Source organism: Maylandia zebra, linkage group LG2 (assembly GCF_041146795.1).
Source record: "Maylandia zebra isolate NMK-2024a linkage group LG2, Mzebra_GT3a, whole genome shotgun sequence".
In the NCBI taxonomy this organism is placed as follows: domain Eukaryota; kingdom Metazoa; phylum Chordata; class Actinopteri; order Cichliformes; family Cichlidae; genus Maylandia; species Maylandia zebra.
The window spans coordinates 6370722-6392130 of NC_135168.1; the positions used below are offsets into that span (position 1 = coordinate 6370722).

The following is a 21409-nucleotide window of genomic DNA, read 5'->3' on the forward strand; positions in this document are numbered from 1 at the left end:
TTCTGAATGAGAAGAAAAATAAACACTCAATTCCAAAAAGAACTAATCTTTAAAACATGTTGCTCCATCTTCCATCTCTGGAAAATGTTCATTTATCCAGCAGCTTAAATCTTTAGATAAATCCTCTTACTGCTCTGCAGACGGTCAGCCAGCTCCTCCTGCTTCATTCTCCTCAGGAAGTCCACTGTGATCTTCACAAACGCCTCTCTGCTGCTGCTCCTCTGACTCTCTAAGCATTCTGGGTAATCTGGACTCAGAACCTTCTGGATCTTCTTCAGCTCGTTCTTCACAAAAGTGATGATGTTGTCCTCCAGCAGCTGGAACAGAATATTTATGAATGAGCCAATCAGACTGAAATCATGGAGCCAAACATCAGATCCATGTTGGACACACTGACGATCCACTGGTCTACAAAGAGCAGCATGGAGATGACTGTGAACAGAACAGATGTAACAGTAGTTGTTGTACATGTACAGACCATAAATATGGAGTCCAGCTGTGTTTGATGCTGCTGGGCAGACTGACCACTGGGAACCTCTGAGCTCTGCTGCTCCACTCTGTGGAGGAACCATGAAGGATTAGATCAACACAGGATAAAGATCCAGGAGTTTCTGCTCAAATAACTTCATCTGAATCAAGTCTGTCAAGTTTTAAACTCTCAGATTGTGAACATATCAGTAATTTTCAGTCTGTTTTCATGGACGTCCTTTCAGTGGTGATGTCAGGGATGATTTTGAAGAAGCTCATCAAACTGAACCATCAGCAGATCACTGCTCCAAAACCAGAACATGATCCGAGTCTCCCTCCACCACCAGAACACCAGCTTTACTAACGTGGTAGATCAGTGTAGTACAGATCAATAACTGATGAGTCATTTGATCAAAATCACTGAGTGCTTCACGTCTGACCCTCTGATGCTTCTGTAGACATTTTGCATATTTAATGAATGTCTGACAGTTTTACATTCATTCTATGAACACAGTGGAAATGTTGTGTTATAGTCTCCATGTTGTTTCCAGCATCATAAATTCTTAAGTTCAGAAAATTAGATTCTTTCTTCACAGCTGAAAAACAACAACATTTATTCTCTATTGAAATCTGCATCGTCCACTCCAAAGGTCACAATCTGAAGGTAACATCTGGTTTTGTTCCCTGTGGTTAACTCTGAGCATCAGTATGGTGGGATTTATCCACTACATCCACACCACTGTGGTTCAGTGTTGTCCTGATGGAGTAACAGCAGCCAGTATGATCCAGGCTTTAGCTGCTGGGTCTCTGTGTGACCTCTCAGACTGTTTAACAGATCAGACACAAAGAGAATCAGAGCAGCTCTGTTCTTTAAAGACAAACATGAACCCACTCAGGTCACACTTTCCCCACAGATATGAGCATCACTGTCCTCAAACAGCAAATGACCAAGTCGAACATTTGGATCTTTTCTCTTTCATTCTTTTCTTTTTAATGAATCTTTGTAACAATCTGAGGATGTTTCAGGTCATATTTATCCAGGAAACACAAACATGTAAAGGAGTCATCACAGCTCTCTGACCTCGTTGCTCCAGGTTCACCACTGAAGACTGGGGGTGGAGTTTTGGACCGGTCACTCCTCACAGACGGACAGCTGGACCCTGCAGACTGTGACCTCTGACCTCTGCAGACACAAACATGATTGAAGCAGCTGTGATCACACAGACTGCAGATAATGCAGCTGTTTCCTGTCAGTAACATCCTCTTAGATTAGAGTTCAGCTTTTTACAGGAAAACTGGACAAAACTGATTTTTGTTACAAACTCATTTTCATTTCCTCTCAGCTCACAAACACAGTCAGACAATCAACCAGAGTCAACACTGATTATAATGTCAGTGCAGAATTATTTCTGTTACTCAGTGAGTTCAGCTCTCTGACCTCGTTGCTCCAGGTTCACCACTGAAGTTTGGATTTTGACCTTTGGACCGGTCGCTCCTCACAGACGGAGAGCTGGACCCTGCAGACTCTGCTCTGTCCTCCTCTTCCTCCATCATCATCTTCAGTCAGTCTGAGAGGTAAACCACAAACACTCAGTGAGTTCACATTAACAGGAGGAACTGAGTTACAGTCGCTGACCTCTGACCCGTCATGTGACCATGAAACCAGGTCAATATGTCTGTAGGTTCAGTCATCCAGGTCATGTGATCTAAGGAGCTTGGAGAGAAAAGAGACGTCTTTAAGTTTCTGGAAGACGTTTCATCTGAGAAGCTTCTTCAGCTGTAAAACCAAACGGTGGAGAGTCCCAGATATTTAAACCTGAGAGGGAAAGAAAGCATGTCGCTGACCCACCACTGATGTTATTTCAAGGAGGAAACTGAGAGCCTTTGCACCAGGAGCACAAACATCAGCTCCAGCAATGATCCACTGATGTGTTTTTATTCCATGTATGAATGTTGTTATTGACAGAGATGACGTTTGTGTGTCAGTGATGCAGTGACTGTTGTTGTTACCTGTACAGGCTGGTTAGACTCTATGAAACAGATCATACAGATCTCTGCATGTTAGAAGAGACTATTAAAGGTCATGAATGAGACAAAGGCAGGGAGGCGTCCTTTACAGCTAAACAGCAGAGTGAGAGAACAGTAGGGCTGAACGATTATGGAAAATAATCTAATTGCGATTTTTTGCCCCAATATTGCGATTGCGATGCGATATGCGATTATTTTTTAAGGTCTTTGTCTTCTGTATTATTAAACAAAGACAAGCAATACATCATATAGTATGGCCAATACTATATTACATTAATTTTAAACTGTTCTTTCCTGGAAGACAGACCTCTGTTATGATGACATGAGGTGATGCATGAATTGATGACTGACATTTTTATTTAACTTCTTCAATCACAACAGTATATTTGAACATACACAATAGTTTATTTTTAGCTTACAAACATCTGAGCATAAAGTGCTGACAAGGAACCCTGGTGTAAACATTAAAATGAAAGTCAGTACAATGTGCAGATTGCAGAAATATACATAAACAAAATCAGTGGCTTTACCACACTCAGTTTTTCGACATCTGTGAACTACTAGACAGTCATTCAATTAAAAAATAATATTAAATAAATAAAACTAATAAATAAAAAATACACACATCTTACTGATCTCTGCAGTCAGTAACATTACACATAAAGTGCAAACATAATAGCAATTGTATAAACACACACACAAACACGCCTTTAAAGTTTAAAGGCGTGAAATTGGACGGTCTAGTTCTGATTAGCGTCACCGCTGTCTCGGTGGAGTTTAATAAACTCGGCCGTCTGCTTCTTGCTATCTAAAATATAACCAGACACTGGTGTAAATTCTCGACTGTCTCATACTTCTGTTTAATAAGTTTTCTGTTTGACGTTTAGTCAGCTGTGTGAAAACCAAGGAGGAACCCACCCGGGGGATTAATAAAGTTTTATTTTATCTAATCTAATAACTTTAATCTCAGCCAAACCAATTTACTCACGAACAAACAAAACACTGAAAAAAGCCCAACAATAACATTTTTAGGTTGTCTAAGTGACTTATATATTACGTTTAACCCGAGCAGCGAAACTCCGCGGTGATCTGAAAATGATGTGCCGGGAGTTGTGCCGTTCTCGGCCGCATCAGTAACCCTCGAGCTCCCGGCTAGCTGTCGAGCTGGTGGGTAGCAGACGCCTCTGAAAACGTCGAAGCACTTTTGCAAATATGGGATATCTTGATAAACCGAGCAGATATTTGATGTTTACACAACTACTTTCTCGCCTGAAAATATGTTAAAAGTTTATTTTGTGACCCAGAAAGATTAGTATGAGTAATTTTAAAACTTAGTAGCGGCCGCCATTGCTGGAAACTGGAGTTTGGCTGGGCCGCGCTATGAATTCTGGGATATGGTAGTAATTTGGACAGCCTTCGGCACGTCGCTGTGACGTAATCGGTCTACAAATGCGGCCTCAGGAGGATGAAGCCCATGAATTTGGACATGTCCAGAGTATAATCGCAGCCTTTGCGGTTAGAAAATTGCACTTGATCATGTCGCGATATTATCGCAAATGCGATATATCGTTCAGCCCTAGAGAACAGCCAGCACCTCTACATTTATCACATTATACAGCACATGTATGATACTGACAGGGATGAGAAGAATTTAGTGATTCTGATCCCATCATTGATATTACTTATTGATTCTCAGTAGCTCTGCTCTGACAGTCACCACCATCACTGAGCAGCATATCAAAGACATTTGTGCACATTAACTGCATGTTGTGGCTCAAATGTTTGTGCATGTTGGAGGCATTTCCTCTTTGTTGTGATCAGTGTTGGTCATTACTCAAAACAGTCATTATTACACATATTACACAGAACACTTTGATTAAAAGTAATGGAGTACGTTACTTCATTACTCCTCATAACATTACTTTGATGTTAAAATGAACAAATGAGCATGTAACAACATAAAGCTGAGGTACAGCCCCACACACCAACACAGATCCTGATGAGGTCACGTGATGTTTCTCTGAGTGTTTATGAACACAAATCAAAGATGAAACAGCACAAAGACACTTCAAAGTGATTCTACTGTAGAAACATGAACAGGTAGAAACCTGCAGCCTGACTGCTCATCACTTTGTTACCTGTTCAAGTTCAGCAGCAGCAGCTCACTTTATCACGGTGCTGGTCTGGGGTCAGTGTTTACTCAGCTTTAACTCACTCTGGGTTCTTGGCTAGCTTAGCGTTAGCGTTAGCTTAGCGTTAGCTTAGTGTTAGCAGCTGTGTGGCTAGCTTAGCGTCAGAGCTCTGCAGGTGTCTCGTGTGTAAATATTAATCACAGTGACAGTAAAGGAGGTAAAGGGCTGTGACGTCATCACGTACCCTGCGTCCTCTGTGGGCTCTGAGTGAACTCAAAGTACAAAGTACAAACTACAAGTACACAAACACGAACGTAGCTCAGAGTGGCGGACACACTCGGCCTCGTTGGTCCAGCTGTGAGTCCGTTACCGTGAACTATGGAGCGGCAGATTTGTGCTGAACTAAGCTGCACACAGCTGATGTTAGCCAGGAAACATTACACACTGACTTTAATGGAGAGACCGGAAATACAAACACACACAGTTTGTTGTGTGAAGAAATCAAACACGAGCTGAACAAACAGTAAAGTTCCTAAAGACAAACTGTTAAAGGAGGAAACAAAGCAAACTTACAGTTTCTTCACACACCAACAACAAGCTCCACTCCACGAAGTTCAGGAAGTGACAGTAAACTTTGAGCAGGAAGGAAACACCCAAAGAGACGTTTGAGGACAATCACGAGCATTGGAACACTGTGCTGCGTTCAGTTGCACCTCGGAAACTCCAAACCTCTGGCAGGCTGTGATTTATTTCTGCTGGTTTTCCTGTTTGAAGCACAAACATCCGTCATCACTTTGTTGTTGTTCTTCCTGCAGCGTTTAAATATTTCAGCACTGAACTGATGTTTCTTCAAAGCTCATTTCAACCTGTTGAAGTCATGAATGAAAGTGCAGACTGAGAGTGGATCACATGATGTTTGAGGTGTGTCATGTGACATGTTCAGTATTGTCACACATGTCTAGATTGTCCCTGATATCATAACTGCTCAAACACTGATGATTATATTTGAAGAATTATTCCTGATGGCAGCAAAGTTTGAATGGAGCTCTCTGTCTGTGCTGATTTGTCGCCCTCTGGAGGTCAAAGCACAAACTGCATGATGTCACTGTAACCACCACAGAGACAGGAAGTGTTTTTATGACTGAAACACTGAAATGATGCTAACGGCTGTCGTTAGGCTCACTGACAGCAGTGCTGATGTGTTCATGTCAAACACTGGCTCAGGTCAGACTCCTTCATCCTTCTCCAGCGTGAGGCCGCCCTCAGACCCACAGGAGCTCTGACCTTTGACCTCCTGACCCTAACCATTTTAGTCTTGTTGCATCTTTAAATGCAAATCCTGTGAAATGGTCAGGGGCGGCTCTAGAGAAATTTTCTTAGGGTGGCAAAATCAAAGCCTTTTCCCCCCAAACACATATGCAGGAGGTTACATGTGGTTAAAATGATTCAAATGCAGTAAGTATGCACGTTTTTCATATAAATATAGTCTATAACTTAATTATTGTCTGTACCCACATGATTACACACTTTAGTTACATGAAACATGTGAGTTTTGATGTTATGTACTGTACAGCCTGTATATTAAATACATATGTAGCCCAATAAGTATAAACTCCAGAAAGCTACACAACATGGGGCGCTTCATTTACAAACACAAGTCTAACTTAAGTTTCACTGTTTTTGTTAGAAAACAGTCACATTGTTGCAGCTTAAATGACACAAAATGTCAGAAATCTGCACTGTCATGAACAAACATGTAAACCTCATTTTTCATGATTTGTTGGATTCACCCTCTGAGGTCTGAAACACAACCGGACATTTGTGACTCCTTTGAGTTTACGTTTGTATTTCACCCTCAGATTGTTTCATTTTATTTTTTCCTCCTCTTGCTTTGTTTGGTATCTTTTCAGCTCAACTGAATTTAGTTGTTTTTTCACTGACATACTGCATTAGTATTACTATTACTATTAATAGAACTATTACTGATCTGAAATCACACAAAGAACCTAAAATCCTAGCAGTATTTTTTACTGTAAAAAAACCACAGACGTGTTGGGTAAATGTTTATAACTTGAAATGCAAATATAAATTGTACATTTTGTAAACAGATACAACTATTTATCTAAAAATGCAGCCAATACACCTGCTGTTTTTTCATTTTCTACAACCATTTAAAATAGCACTCACCTTCCTTCATTTCATACAATATACAATATAAGCTGCACGACTGGTGGGTGGGGGCTGTGCTGTCAGCCCCCCTGGGTCTGCTCCTCTGTGATCCTCAGTGGGCCAGTATGCCTCTCCTGGTAGCTCCATGGGGGATGGTGTGGTGGGTTGGTGGGTGCCATGGCGACTATGTGCGGACTTCACATTTTTGTCTGCTGTGACAGCTCCTTGATCTGGGCGGGGCCAGTGGGGTGTGGGTAGGTCCTTTGTGGGGCTTTGGACGTTGCCTGAATATTGTCAGGCAGCTGGGTGCTGTGCCTCGACCCTTTCTTCCTTTGCATTTGTGGTTTGGTGCCATAAATGCACAACATAGAAGAGCCACCTCGACGGGACAACACTCAGCGGTTCATCTGTCTCTCTTCCACAGCATGTCTTTATCCTGTCTTCCTTCTCTCACCACAACCAATCACAGCAGATGGCCCCGCCCCTCCCTGAGCCTGGTTCTGCTGGAGGTTTCTTCCTGTTAAAAGGGAGTTTTTTCTTCCCACTGTCGCCAAAGTGCTGCTCATAGGGGGTCATATTGTTGGGTTTGTCTCTGTATGTATTATTGTACGAGCTACCTTACAGTATAAAGCACCTTGAGACGACTGCTGTTGTGATTTGGTGCTGTGTAAATAAAACTGAATTGAATTAAGAAACAACTCTTAGATTCCTCACATGATTCTCCTGTATTCCTACGGGACGCCAAGGTAATATAACATGGAAGTGTGTCACAGTGCCTGGTGGCCACATGTTACCCATAAACTGTCAACCTGACCGTACTGTAGCTACGTCCAAAGACTAGTTAAAGATTAAAGCTTTTTGGGGGGTTAAATCTGACATAAATAAAGAAAGAATAACATTAAAGTCGATTCTTTTGATCACTGTAGTTCTACTTTGAGGATATGATGTGTAAAAACCCTCAGTTGTGGCTGGTGGATCTCACATTCCTGGTCTTTGTAATTCCAGTTCAATGAAGCCTCATTTTCACCTTTTTCCAGGTAAATTTTCCCAACTGTTCTAATGTCCATGCTGTGGCATTGTCCCATCATTTGTATTTCCTGTTAATGGATTTTTAATATGGTCTGGGAAATTACTATATATGAGTAACTTCCTGTTGTATTGCAGCTTAAGGCCATTGTCACTGAAATAAAGCCCGAGTTGTAATAGTTTGCATCCAGAACGAGGAAAAGGAAGAAACCCAAACACTGCTCAGTGGATGAGTCCGTCCTGGAATAAATACCAGGACAAAACTAAAAAGAAGAGCTTGTTTCCTCGAAGCAACAACAGAAAGCTCTTTGTCTCTACAGATGTTTCTGGGAAACACGTTAACAATATTTAAACATTTGTTCTTAATAAACGTTTTTACTTAATGATGCTTTATGATATTTCTATCTGACCTAATGCAGCAGCGTATCCACATGAACTCTGCAGTGTTTCTACCCAGAGGCCACCGTGGTCCTTCTTTACTAATGCTGAGGGTTTTCTCCCAGCCGTGATAGCCTTTGACAGGTAAACTGAGTCATTCCAGCCCAGTGCAAAAATAACCTCCCTGTCTGCTCTTAACTTCACGCATCGATGCTAAAACGTTGCATAACTGAACCTGCAGACTGTGATCCTGTAGCTGTCGAGGAGAGGGCTTGATGCCGTCCATCTTCTGCTCAATTAACAACGCCTGCAACCTTTTGAGCCTTGGTCCTGCTACAGTCACAAATATAACATCATCACTCTTTATTTGATCCACTACACTGCTGTCATTTCTGTTATGGCCCCACAAGGTCACTGAATCAACCCCACAGCATCACGTACAAGTTTTCAAAGCGGTGTTCTGATCTGCTTCGAGCTTTCATCATTTTAGCCAGCCCCTCCGATCTTCTCCAGGTAAACACTACAAAGAAAGAGTTCAGTCTGAATAAAACATCTTGTGCATGTCACACGATACAGCATCCACAGCAGTATACACTGCAAACAGCAGAAGCTCTTCCTTCTTAGCCTTCGGTCCAGCAGTGATGACCTCCTCCTGCTTTTGGTTCACATCACCTTTCTCCTGAAAATCTGAGCTGGGCTTGACAAACCCTCAGCTCAGCATGATATAAAGGTGGCTCTTCTAGTGTATTTGCCATCTCCTGAGCTGTCATTGTTACCATCTCACATTCTTCTCCAATCCATGGTTAGGGTGCTGCTCATAGGGGGTCATATGATTGTTGGGTTTGTCTCTGTACCTATGAAGCGCCTTGAGGCGACTTTTGTTGTGATTTGGCGCTATATAAATAAAATGGAATTGAATTTTCAGGGTCAAAGTTCAGAGGTAAGTTTGTTCAGCAAATGAATGACAATAAATCATACATGTTTCTTAGTTAGCGTATTGTCTGTCTTGTCTTAATGTTGGTTTAAAATGGAGCACTGTAACAAAAAATAATTTCCCCCAGGGATCAATAAAGTATTCTGATTCTGATTCTGATGTTTGCTGATTCACAGGTTAACAGCCTGGAGGAACAGGGCTGTGTCGTTCCTGTGATGCGATTCAGCTTTATTTCAGCCACTCAACAAAACAACATTATATTATATTTAATATATATTAAATATGTGCCAACTGATTCAGTACGTTTCATGTAGAAATATGTGTGGCAACTTTTTGTTGCAGCAATGATCTCAAAACACGGGGGGGGGGCTAAGATGAATGTCTGCTGTGAGGACAGGGGGTGTGCATGTGTGCTCAAGTCACGTGACACGTCATTTACGCAACATTTGGTCGATTTCAAAGTTACAGTGAGATAAAATCATGTTATGGATTGCACTCAGTATATTGTGCCGACATGGTGAGATTGTGTCTGTCGAGCCGAGGAGAGCGTCGCAGTGCCAAAAGCTGTAAAATGAACTATCAGGCTGGAGTGTGCTGCCACAGCACAGAGCAGTCACAGAGTCCTGCAGGCAGAAGAGGAGTGATCGTGTTAGCCACCTTACAAAACAAAAAGACATGAAGTGAAAAGCAGAGCGCAGAGTGAGGCAGAAGAAGACAGACTGGGCCAAGTCCTGCATGTGCGAGAGCGAGCGAGACCCGGGACAACGTCATCCGCCTCGCCTGGACTAGTCCGCCGGCCGGAGGAGGGACAGTGGCTGCACTGTGCAGCCGAAGACTCACTTTGATCGCACAGGAAACGAGCGACGCAACCGGTCCACCGTCCGTGCAAACTGCGCCAGGCAGCGTATTGCACGCTGGAGGACACCGAGGAAAGTCACAGTAGGAGCGGCGCTTAGTGAGAGGTGATGTCGGGGGGACATGGCTTCTTCTCCGGTCACCCCAGCATCGCTTGAAGGAGAAACACCTTCACCCACCGGGAACGAGGAGCCCGCGACCACCCGACAGGTACGACACGCCTCCGAGACCCTCTGCGCGCCCGGTAACGTTGTAACGTTTTACCGAAGTTCATTCGCAAACACACCAGTTTAAGATGGACCCGAGAATCAGCACACGGGAGCACTGGTGTCTGACTCAGCAGAAACGGCGCGACGTGCGTGTAATGCTTCGTATTTGATAACGATGGAATAATTCTTTAAAATAAGCACACAGATAAACACTGGTGGGTGGAAAAGTTCGTGTTTTGCTGAAATGAGTCCCGCCTAGTCCGGTCTACACCTCATTCAGCAAACATCTGAGTCACCCTGAGACGCCAGTGCGCGTCCTTGTGATGCAAAAAGCCGTAAGTGACACGCTGTTTACACGCAGGAGCAGTTTAACACATGCAGGTTGTGCCAGTAGGCGTTTCCTTCAATGTGACACCAAACGTGTAAATCAGTGCTGGGAGCGGATGTTGGACCTGATCAGTCTTAATCTGACAAACTGTAGTTCCTGCTCTGTTTCTAATTCAGCCCCATGACAGACAACCAGCATGTTCTCCTGTCACGTGTTATTGACACGCACATATTTAGTCCGTGTGTGGGATGTTAAAGGTGAGTTTGTTCAGGGCACGATCAGACTGAGGCCATTTCAACAGGTGCAAGGAAGTGTTAGTGTGGTTACTACGGCAGCACTGATGCCCTGATGAGTGCACATGGCTGGAATGAAAAGTCAATGCTATGTATAGCATGAACTACTTGTTGTCTAAGGCGGTGCAGAGAGTGAGCAGGAAATATCTGAGGTTGGATATTTCAGTACATACAGAGCTGTGCAGAGACATTAGGATCTTAAACTATTGTCTGTATCTGGCAAAGCGAGAATCTGAGCCTTGTGTACAAACTGTCTGGTGTTTGTTCTGGCAGGAATATGAAACTACTGTGCACAGCATGCTTATTAAGATGGCCCAGGACCAGGTCATCTTGCAGGATGGTAGTGTTACATCGAGAAGGTTCCTCTTTAATTGTTGGATTTCTGTGTGAGTTTTCTCCCTGTGCCTCTGTGGCCTCTCCCCACAGTATCTGTGTTTGTGTTTAAAGTGTTTAAAGTACAGCACTAGATGATCGTATGGGTGAATGTGACTTGTTGTAAAGCACTTTGAGTTGTTGTCTATATAAAGTCTAAATGGAAATCCACTTATGTGCAGAGGACCAGAAGATCCAGCGCATCGAAATAAAAAGTTCTTTGCTTAAACAATGAATTGTGCGATAAAATATTAATTTACAAATTCATTTTTAAGTTATTTTATTTATTCAATACAAAAGTAATTTATTATCTAGTAATTTAATTTAAAATAAAAAAATTTATAAATCAGTATTTGAAAATAAATAATTATTCCATTAATAAATACTTCAAATCAGAAAAAAAAGAAATAAAATCTCAATAAAAACCTCACATCAAAAATCCTTTTCCTGTGTCGTCTCATGTCCAACATCTGTGTAGGCAGAGTGTAAACACAGAGGCTGAATGGCCTTTGGTATAGGTGCAAAGCTAAGACTGTCTAACCAATGACAGAGCTCCTTACCTCGCACCGGCTAATTTGCATTGCTCCGGGATTTCGGAAATTTATCCATTTATTCATCCATCATAATGCTGAACCACAGAAACACACACACACACACATATATATATATATATATATATATATATATATATATATATATATATTAGGGGTGCAATGATACTCGTATCGATATTGAACCGTTCGATACAGTGCTTTCGGTTCGGTACGCATGTGTATCGAACAATACAAAATTTTTAATTTATTTTATCAACTTTCCTTCTGACGATGCTGTCTGTGTTGAGCGCTCAGTGGATCTGTGTTCGACTACTCCGCCTAGGCTGCACTGTCGAGCACAGATCCACTGAGCGCAGGGCAAGCTAGCGAGACAGAAGCTAAGCTCGTTGCAACATGGCAAACTGAACCTCCCCCACTAGTGATGGCCAAATGAAGCTTTCCGAAGCACTGAAGCTTGTATTGAAAAACGGTTCATTACTCGAAGCTTTTCAACACAGTCCTCTCCGGTGACATCTGGTGGTGAAAACTTTGAAGAAAGAAGAAAGGAATAACCCGGAGTGGACGGGGACAGGATGAGCGAGGACAGCCACTCCCACTACAGGCTGGACCCCAGCGATCGGCTCAACGGGCTGGGACAGAGGAGGAAGAGACCCAAGAAGGTAAACGAATAGATGGAGAGCAACGTGGTGCAAAGTGTGTAAGGATGGAGCACCCCACCCTGAAAAAAGAGAAAGGAGGTGGGGTTAGGTGAGGTTTGTTTATGTGCAGACGAGCGTCCACATGATGTTAGGAGCACCGAACCATCTCTCACCCCGTCGTCTCCTGTGGAGTGTGTGGCTGCTCCCCCACAGCAGCTGTATCCTCTCTCATATCCTCCGTCTCCTGGTGTTGTGTTGCTCCACAGTGAGTCGTAGTAGGAGGCTCACATGCTGGCAGGGTGGGTCCCTGCTCGCTCTTTGTGTGCCTGTCGTTGGGGGTTTTGGTGTTTGCAGCTATCAGGAGGTTTGTGTTGTAGCCTGATGTGAGAAGTGTTGTTATTATCATCATTTTTAACATTTCTGCACCGCTACAATAAACAGACACACACCCATCAGCCTGTTTACAGATCTATACGCCCATAAAGACGTGAAACACACATTGCACAAATCTACTATAACGTGTTCATATGTGTTATAAAATAAAGAGGTAAAGTATCAGCTGTTCAGGTTGATTCATAAATATGACCTCAGCACGTGAAATCCTTCTGCTGACATCCCTAAAAGCTCGTCAGACCAACGAAGCCGTACAACACAAATAACCAGACCAAACCAGGGTTGTGCGTCTGTTGTTGAGAACATTGTCAGTAAACCACAGTGACGTCCTACAGAGGACTCGTGTTGTCATTATTTTTGTGTATGTCGTGTGAGCTGAGAGCTGTAACCAAAGGTAGTGAGCGCGTCGGCCTTTAACGTCGCGGCTGGTTGTGCGATCGCGTCGCCGCTGAACTCGTGAGAGTTTGTCTCAGGGATCTTTACATTTGAAGTCAGGTGAACATCCAGTGAACTAACAGAACATTCAGGAGCATTTACTCTCATGAATGTCAGACAAACTGAGGTTTGTGTGTCAGTTAGATTCTTTAAGTCATTAAAGTGTCTCTGTTAGGAAAAGCATCTGTTTCCTCCACTTCTGCAGAACTGCGAGACCTGTAGCATCATTGCAGGAAGTATCCTGTGACAATGAGTGACTGCACATCATCATTATCAACACATAAACCTGTGGTCTGGACCTGCAGTTCTTATTTTTACTGTCTGGTTTTGTGTAAAGCAGCACTTCAGTAAGCACCTGTGAAGCACACAGTCATAGTCGAGTAATGAAGCGATCCATATGTGAAACATATTCCACGTCTACAGGATAGTGGAGGTTACATGGGTCAACCTGGCAAACTGTACCAGCACATGTGATCACACTGATAGCAGAACACAGGTATGTGAGTCTCTACGACGAGGTCAGAAACCAGTAACAAATGTTTCATGTGATTCGTTTTTCTCCAGTTTGTCTGCAGTGAACCTTAAATACTCACTGAACCAGCTGTTTCCTGATGTGGTGACGTGTGTCGGTGATGAAGCCAACACTCTGTCCAGTGTTGGGCAAGTTACTTGAAAAAAGTAATCAGTAACTAATTACTTCCCAAAAAAGTAATCCCGTTACTTTACTGATTACTTATTTTCAAAAGTAATTAGTTACTTAGTTACTTTTTAAAAACACGATTTCCAACCTGAGTAGGTGATAAAGCGATAGATCTTTCAGCCCAATTCTACTTTTTCTGCATAATCCATCATACAAAATGTAATCAAATGGAAACGTCTCTTTTTAAAACTTGTTTTATTAGATTTAATCTTTTAACTTTATGCATCAAGCAAACATTTAATTATCTGCAACATTCTCTGACTTGAATAAATTAGTTTAACATTTAAACCTATTTTCTGCACATTCCAGCACATAAAATAAAATATTTTGTGTTTGCACTCAGTCTTTCAAATAGATGCAAGTAAAACACAGCAGAAAATAAATAAAGTCAAAGACTCAGCGGTCCTGTTGCTCTATTTTCACCTGTAAAGCAGGAGTGGGGTAGGCGGAGGTTTACCCTGGTGCAGGTGTGCCGCGGTCAGTGGAAGAATCCGCGAGTTTCTCTGTGAGTTTCCCATTACGTCGTAGCTACTCGGTGCTTGTTGGAAGTTTAGGGGTTTTTTTCGCTGTAAAAAGAAGTTTTCTTCCCACGCACAGCGGACACTAATGTTTTTGTCACTTTTTATGGAATCAAACTCAAAGTAAGGTCAGTACTTCCACGCTTTAAACGCTGCACGCTCATACTCTCTCTGCACTCGATATGTGATCCATTGTTGATCTGCACACAGCTGTTGTCACCAACGTCGCACTCGCTTACGTCACTGTCGTGAGACATTCCCGCAAAAAAATCACGGTTTTAGTAACGCAGTAACGCAGCGTTCCTACGGGAAAGTAACGGTAATCTAATTACTGTTTTTGCAATAGTAATCCCTTACTTTACTCGTTACTTCAAAAAAATAATCGGATTACGCGTTACTGGAGCGTTGTTCTCCTCTGTAACAAAGCAGTGATAAAGGAATAGATGCTGATTTTATTAACTTGTGTCTTTGTGCTGCTGGATTCAGTCTGAAGCAGGCAGCAGTGCTGAACCTACCAGTGGAAAAAGTGAATCAGGTTAAAATAGTGGTGCTTTATATCAGTGAAGATGTATAATGTAATTTAAAATGTTGATGATGGGTTGTAGTGGGCTTGTACTTACAAAACTGCCTCATTTTATTGGAACGATCCACAGTTGCATCCATTCACGGATGACATCTGACATCATTTGACATCTGGTCTGAACACGTTTGTACACAAGATGCCTCAGTTCTGGATGTTCCCACAGACTCCTCTGTGCACCTAAAGAAAAGGTCAAGGGTCAGCAGCACATGTAGTTGGGACAATTCTTCAGTCGCACAAACTACACAATCATTTTCCTCCAATGACGACTTTTCACTTGCAGAAATGGTCCTGTGTGATTTCCAGGCTGTGATATAAAAACTAGTTCCTAATGGCAGCGACTCACTCAGTAAACATGTGTTTCCTTCACCAACCTCACACACAGATCCAATAAGATCAGGAAGTGGGCAGTATAGTACAATATGTGTTATTCTGTGCTGCACTGCCCAAACTAAAGATCTGCTGAAGTGTTGGAAATGATCCAGATGTTTATTTTGGACGATACAGCAGAAGATCAGACATGAAAGTGGAGATAACACAGAAGACCTGCAGCAAAGGTCAGAGGTCAGACTGGGCCCTGGATTCAACAATGAGCCAATGATCATCAAGCAGTGACTAAAGCAGAGCCCTGACGTTCTGACATTCATCACACAGTCAGAACAAATGTCTGCTGATGACTTCATCTCATGAAACGACTGATAGATGTCAGTTCATTGATCAGCTGAGCTGCTGATCTTCATCATCACAGAAACATTCAGCTTGTTTCAATCAGTAAATAACTCCCACTACTCCCAGTTTGAACTGTTCCCACTCAAAATGCTGTGAGAACAATGATCATTGTAGAACTTCACAAACATCACGTGTTGTTTTCCACATGTAAGATCAGCAAACACACAGAAACTTCCTGTTGCCACACACGGCCTCTAAAATCTCTTCCACGCTTTCTGTCTGAAGTCCACTCTCTGTGTCGGATCCACAGGAAACAACAAGATCTTATTAACATGGTTTTCAATGTGTCTCCTTCCAAAAAGTCCAACCAATGAACAAATGTGTGTATTTGTGGAGGCCGAACAAAAGCATGACACATTCCTCTGTTTCTATAAACTGGAGTCAAACACAAACATGAAGAGTTTCACTGACAGACTCCAAAATGCCCCCACAGTGGATCAAAGGGAAATCCTACAGTGTGGCCAGAGACTCTTAATGGCTCCAACATCAACACATCCACAATGTTGGATCCAGTTCTGCCTCACAGAGTTACTAAGACACACCCTCTGCCAGCATCACAACAGCTCCACCTGCTTCACCTGCCTCCTCAGCATCTGTACACCTGAAGAGAAAAGAAAGGCTCCAACAGCTCAAATCTACAAAGGATTCATGAAGTTTCATCCAACAATAACATGTTTGCCTTCCACAGTGTGCTGTTAGACACCACTGTACCTCTGCCATTTCAAAAAGAGCAGCTTGGGAACATTTTGGCTCCAAACACTTTGTGTTTAAGTTCTTTGTTTTCTTTGTGAAGCCGACAACATCTGGAGCTTTGTGACTCATAGAAACATCATTTTGTTCTTTAGATGACAGCAGATTGGGACTGAATAATCAATCACTATCAAACCAATAAAGACAAACATGCTGATTTTACAGGAACTTTGTTGGAGAAGCTGCAAAGACATGAAACTGGTGGAGATCCCAAACCAGTTGATAGTGCTGGTTATTCCAAATAAAGCTGTTTCCCTTTGAGATGAAACGACTTTCTGTCCTGATATATAATAAAGATGTTGTTGTTTTTGAGCCCCTGTATTAAAAGTAGTTTAAAGTCAGCTTGAGTTTGATGTCTTTATGTCAAAGCTGCTCATGATGTTGAGCTGCTGATGGAATAAAAACAATATAAAAGCATGTAGTCCAGACTTAAATGTAGCCTGTTGTTAGCTGAGGTCCACACACAGTGTTTGACAGTGTAAAGTGTGTGAAAGGGCTGCTGGTGGAGCTCACTAGGATGAGCAGGTGACCACGAGGTGGAGAGCAGCTGGCCTGGCTTTGACCCGGGCCACGCCCCCTTTCTCTCTGCTTTGCTGTCACTTATCTTCACTGCTCTGTCCAATAAAGCTGAAAAAGGCCCCGAATCAAAGAAATCTGCTGCAGCCTCTGAAATGTCTTCTGTTTCCTTCCCGACGGCTTTTTCACCGTCAGCCCATCAGACAGTCCAGCAGCATTTATGATGATGTCATGATGTTGAAGAGGCTGCTACGGTGGCCTCCCATGACCCCCAGCCTCATCACAGCTGAGATGCAGACATTTGAAAACATTCAGCAGACAACTGAATAACAGTCCAACACAACAGTCTGTGTGCAGACACACACTGACCTTTCATATAGTCAAACACAGCTGGTTGAGTCATTTCTCTGTGAGTCTAAAGTGAATCTAGTATTTGAAAGTCCACTTCCTGTATTTGTTGTTGAAGACTTCTTCAGCTTCTTCTCAAGGACATCAGCTGCTTGTTTGGCAGCAGAGGCAGTTAAGAAGCTTCCTGAAAAACACTGAACAGTGAGTTCACTGTGGCATATGACAGATTCAGCTTTCTGTGTGCAAATGTGTCTGTGTCGACCTTTCAAATGCTGTTGAATCCAAAACATCAGCGGCTCCTCGGCTGCTCACTTCATGCACTTCTGTCTGTGTGACAGTCCAATGACATCACAGCTGTTTCCAGCCCCAGTGTCTCAGGACTGGACACCTTTAAACATGTCGAGGATCAAACAGCGTCCAGCTAAACACACATGAAACTATCAGAGCTGACAATCATTCCAATAACATCTAATGGTTCATGTATGTAGACACAGGACTACAAGGAAATGGCTCTCAGCATCTGGCTGTGGGAACACATGAGTCCCTGTTTGTGTTCAGATTGTGTGCATGTTTTAGACGTGTGTCACATGTAGAAACACAACAATCCCACAATGACACACAGATGTGTTTGACACAGCTGTGCAGCTGTAAGTTGTTTCTAATGATTCATTGAAGCTCTTCTAACATTCTGGAGACGATCAGTACATGAATCTGTTCAACACGACAACAATTTGACTTCAGTGTGAACGTTTGCATTAAATAACCTTCTTCATCCAGCTGACAGCATCTTCATCCTATGATGTGAACAGTTCCTCCTGTTGATGACAAACCTCTGACAGGATCTGCTTGAGGAGCTTTTTCATGTGCAGCTCTCTGAGCTCAGGGCTGAGCTGCTGTTTCATCTTTAAGAGCTGCTGCCTCCTCGCCGGACTTGTTCTCCTCTTCTTCTCCTAATGACACCATTTCTGCTTCATATTAAATTCAATAAAGATGCTGACATGTATCTGTAGCAACAACATCATTGAATCTAGAACAACTGGAGCCAAACCAGTGGCTCTGCTGGGATCACTGGTGAGCCAACACTTCCTTGTTGATGCAGATTTCAGGGCTTCCTTTTGCTCCTCCGTTATAACTGTTCTCTCTTCTCAACACATGATGACACAAAGGAATCAGCAGTGACAAAGATGATGCTGAAGAGAAGCACACACTTCACACATATAACAGAGCAGTGCAGTTACACACACCTCTGCTCGACATCAGGCCTCAAACAAAGACACAAAACACTAACTTGACTCTAAACAGAAGAAACCAGCAGCTGTTTCTGTTCTGTGCTTATTTATATTTGACACACATGCTTCTCTTTGTGCAAACACACATCGCACTATAAGGGTAACCTCGCACACAATGATTGGACAGCACAGTGATGATGCTGGGAGATCCTATACGCAGCAACACAGAAACACTGAGAACTTTAAACAATGATGGAAAGTGTTATAAATGACTTGTTGGCCTCTGATCTGTCACAAACAGCTGAAACGTGTCTCTCATGAGTCACATGAAGGTTTTTGACAGAAAGGACAAAAAGTAGCTGCAGTCAGTTTGTGTCATTTTTATATTTATTCATCTGGGAGAAAAATCTGAGGGACATTAAAATGTGTTTTCAACAGAGACAAGAACATGAATATAACAGAACAGGTAAATGAACATGTTTCAAGTAAACAGCTGGACTGATCAGGTCCAAACACAGAGTGATAAACTTGTCAAACAGCTGTCATATCTTTATATAGAAGCTCTTTATAAATGCTGCTCACTGCAGTCTGTTTACTAATAATGTCAAAGTGTTAGAAACACAGAAACATCAGAATGGTCTTTGTTCACAGAAACCTGTCTGGGATCCTTTGTTGTTCTTTTGATGCAGAGTTACATTATAAATATAAAGAGTTATTTCAGAGTCTCATCAGTTTTCCTGCATGTCTTTATTTAACACATCAGCAGGGCTGAAGCTCTCATGTTAAACACACACTGATCTATGGACACGTTCATGTGTTTCTAACAGAACCAGGCTGTTATCAGCCTGCACTAACATTATGTCACACACACTGAATGTAACAGTGACAGTTTACATCATCACACAATCAGCTGTGATTGTTTCACTGTCATCAAACGAGTCAACAGGAAGTAGAATCAATAGAAACCAATCATTTCCTGACAGCATGTCTGATGGAAATAAGTGCAGATTATGTATGAAGTCTAACTGCACACAGTAACTGTGTTACAATAAGGACTTAACAGCGCCCTCTGCTGGAGTGTTTCAGTACTGCGTTAACTACAATACACCACCTCCTCCTCACACCACCTGCTACAGCTCTACTCTTCTATGACTACAGTCATCCACAGCACTGATGTGAGGTCACATGGTTCATATGTAAGGAGCACAGCTGACCTCAGGTCAGTTTAATGACTGTGAGCAGCAGCTGTGTTATTGTCACTGTGACAGGGAGACACTCTCAGACACAGCGCTCATGTCAGCTTGTTCTCATGCAGGAGGATCAGGAGCTCCATGTTTGTCTTTCTGTTTGAATCATGATGTGTTTGTGCCATCAGAGTCTGTCATGAGTACTCAGGGTTTCACAGCAGCTCTTCTGGATGCTGACGAGGACTCCAACCTCATGTTTCACCTCTCTGAGCTTCTGATGTCTGTGAACACTCGTGTTTCTTCTCTGGGCTCATCTGGACAAAAACACCTTTCTGTGTTTGGCTGCAGCCTCATTCTGACTGACAGGAAGTGTGTTATCCATGAGCTGCACTTCTGTGAGGAAGTTTCCTGCTGTGTTTCCTGTCTGTGGACAAACACGAGTGTTCCAGCTGAGGACTTGGTTCCTTCCACCTGTCCATACAGGACATCACGCTGTCTGCAGCTCTGTAAATGCAGCTCCAGGTCCTTCCACGTGCTGCTCTGTATTTGTGCAGTTTGTAGTGTGTCCTGGGAAACGTAGCACACATGGTGTTCTTCTGCTGTTTCCTCCTTTCACTGAGTGTGAAACACTGACGCTGTGCTGTTGTTCACAGAGGGGAGCTGATTCTAGCTGCAGCTGGACTCTGTCATCTAACTGAATGTGTTGGTGCTGATCACGGGGCTCTGAGGGGGGAGCAGCAGGAGGACTCTGGATGCTGACGTCAGTGTATCTGTGGAAGCTCCCACAGCGTGTCTGTCATTCAATATTGTGCTGTATATTGTATCTATGCAAAGATGAACAGACTGTGTGTTCACTGGTCTCTGTGCTGCAGCTCTGATGTCATCATCACTCCCTCCTCCACCCTCAGCAGTCCCAGCATGCTGCTGTGGTGCACCCCACCCTCACTCTACACCTGAGCCACAGACCACACCCTCCACCTCAATATACACCACAGTTTTCTCTGCTGTGGAAATGAGATCAGGAGGAAATCATCATTATTATTATTTAATAAACGCTCACATTAATGTGGGCTTATTTGTTTCATATTACAAACATTAGTTGAGTGTTTTTAGTATAAAATGGTCAAAGTCCCCCTTTTTGCTCCTCCCCTCACCTGTGGATGGGCGGTGCTGTTACCGTGGTGACAGCTTGGATGTGTTTCAGTCCTGCCTGGTTATCACTGCAGGAATCTTTCACATTTATTACAGGTAATAACTCTGATTTTTCTGTGTATTATGAACCAAATGTATCCTGATACACACAGAGATGGATGAGCAGAGGGTTTTTTTGCAGTTTATGTAGTTACTATGGACTTAATGCATACATATTATTAAAATTAGGGCTATAACAGTTGTATTGATGCATAGCAACTTGAAATGCTCCCACAAATGGCTCCACAGCATGTAAAAATATAACAAAAGCTCTGGCGGACTTGGTTCTGTGGTCAGTCTTAAAGGGTGAAGTTAAACTCTGTAATCTTCACTGTGTCACAGAGTTCAGTGAGTCCCGTTATTCACAGTATCAATCAGATCATCAGAGAACAGCTGATCAGCAATCAGTGGTGCCAACAGCGCCTCCTGTGGTGAGAGGATGCAATAAT

General features: G+C 42.8%; 2 protein-coding genes and 1 long non-coding RNA gene across 4 annotated transcripts in view; 1 reads left to right on the plus strand and 2 right to left on the minus strand.

Annotated features, from left to right (window-relative positions):
- Positions 1 to 21409, plus strand: part of LOC112432914 (uncharacterized) — a 118351-nt gene that overhangs the window by 43345 nt on the left and 53597 nt on the right. The window lies entirely within an intron of this gene.
- On the minus strand, positions 55 to 5299 carry LOC143420647 (uncharacterized). 2 transcript variants are annotated; one of them, XM_076888785.1, is made up of 5 exons: positions 5202 to 5299; positions 1907 to 2036; positions 1550 to 1651; positions 479 to 557; positions 55 to 317 (listed from the first exon to the last, which is right to left on the minus strand). In XM_076888785.1, the coding sequence occupies exons 2-5, from the start codon at positions 2023 to 2025 to the stop codon at positions 105 to 107; spliced, it is 513 nt and encodes a 170-aa protein (XP_076744900.1). In that variant the 5' UTR covers positions 2026 to 2036; positions 5202 to 5299; the 3' UTR covers positions 55 to 104. The 2 variants fall into 2 exon arrangements, with proteins under 2 accessions (XP_076744900.1, XP_076744903.1); XM_076888788.1 differs by lacking the exon at positions 1550 to 1651.
- Positions 12554 to 21409, minus strand: part of LOC143413219 (uncharacterized) — a 332604-nt gene continuing 323748 nt past the window's right edge. Inside the window, exon 7 of the mRNA XM_076875976.1 lies at positions 12554 to 12762. Coding sequence (XP_076732091.1) covers positions 12554 to 12762 — 209 coding nt within the window. The remainder of the gene's footprint in view (positions 12763 to 21409) is intronic.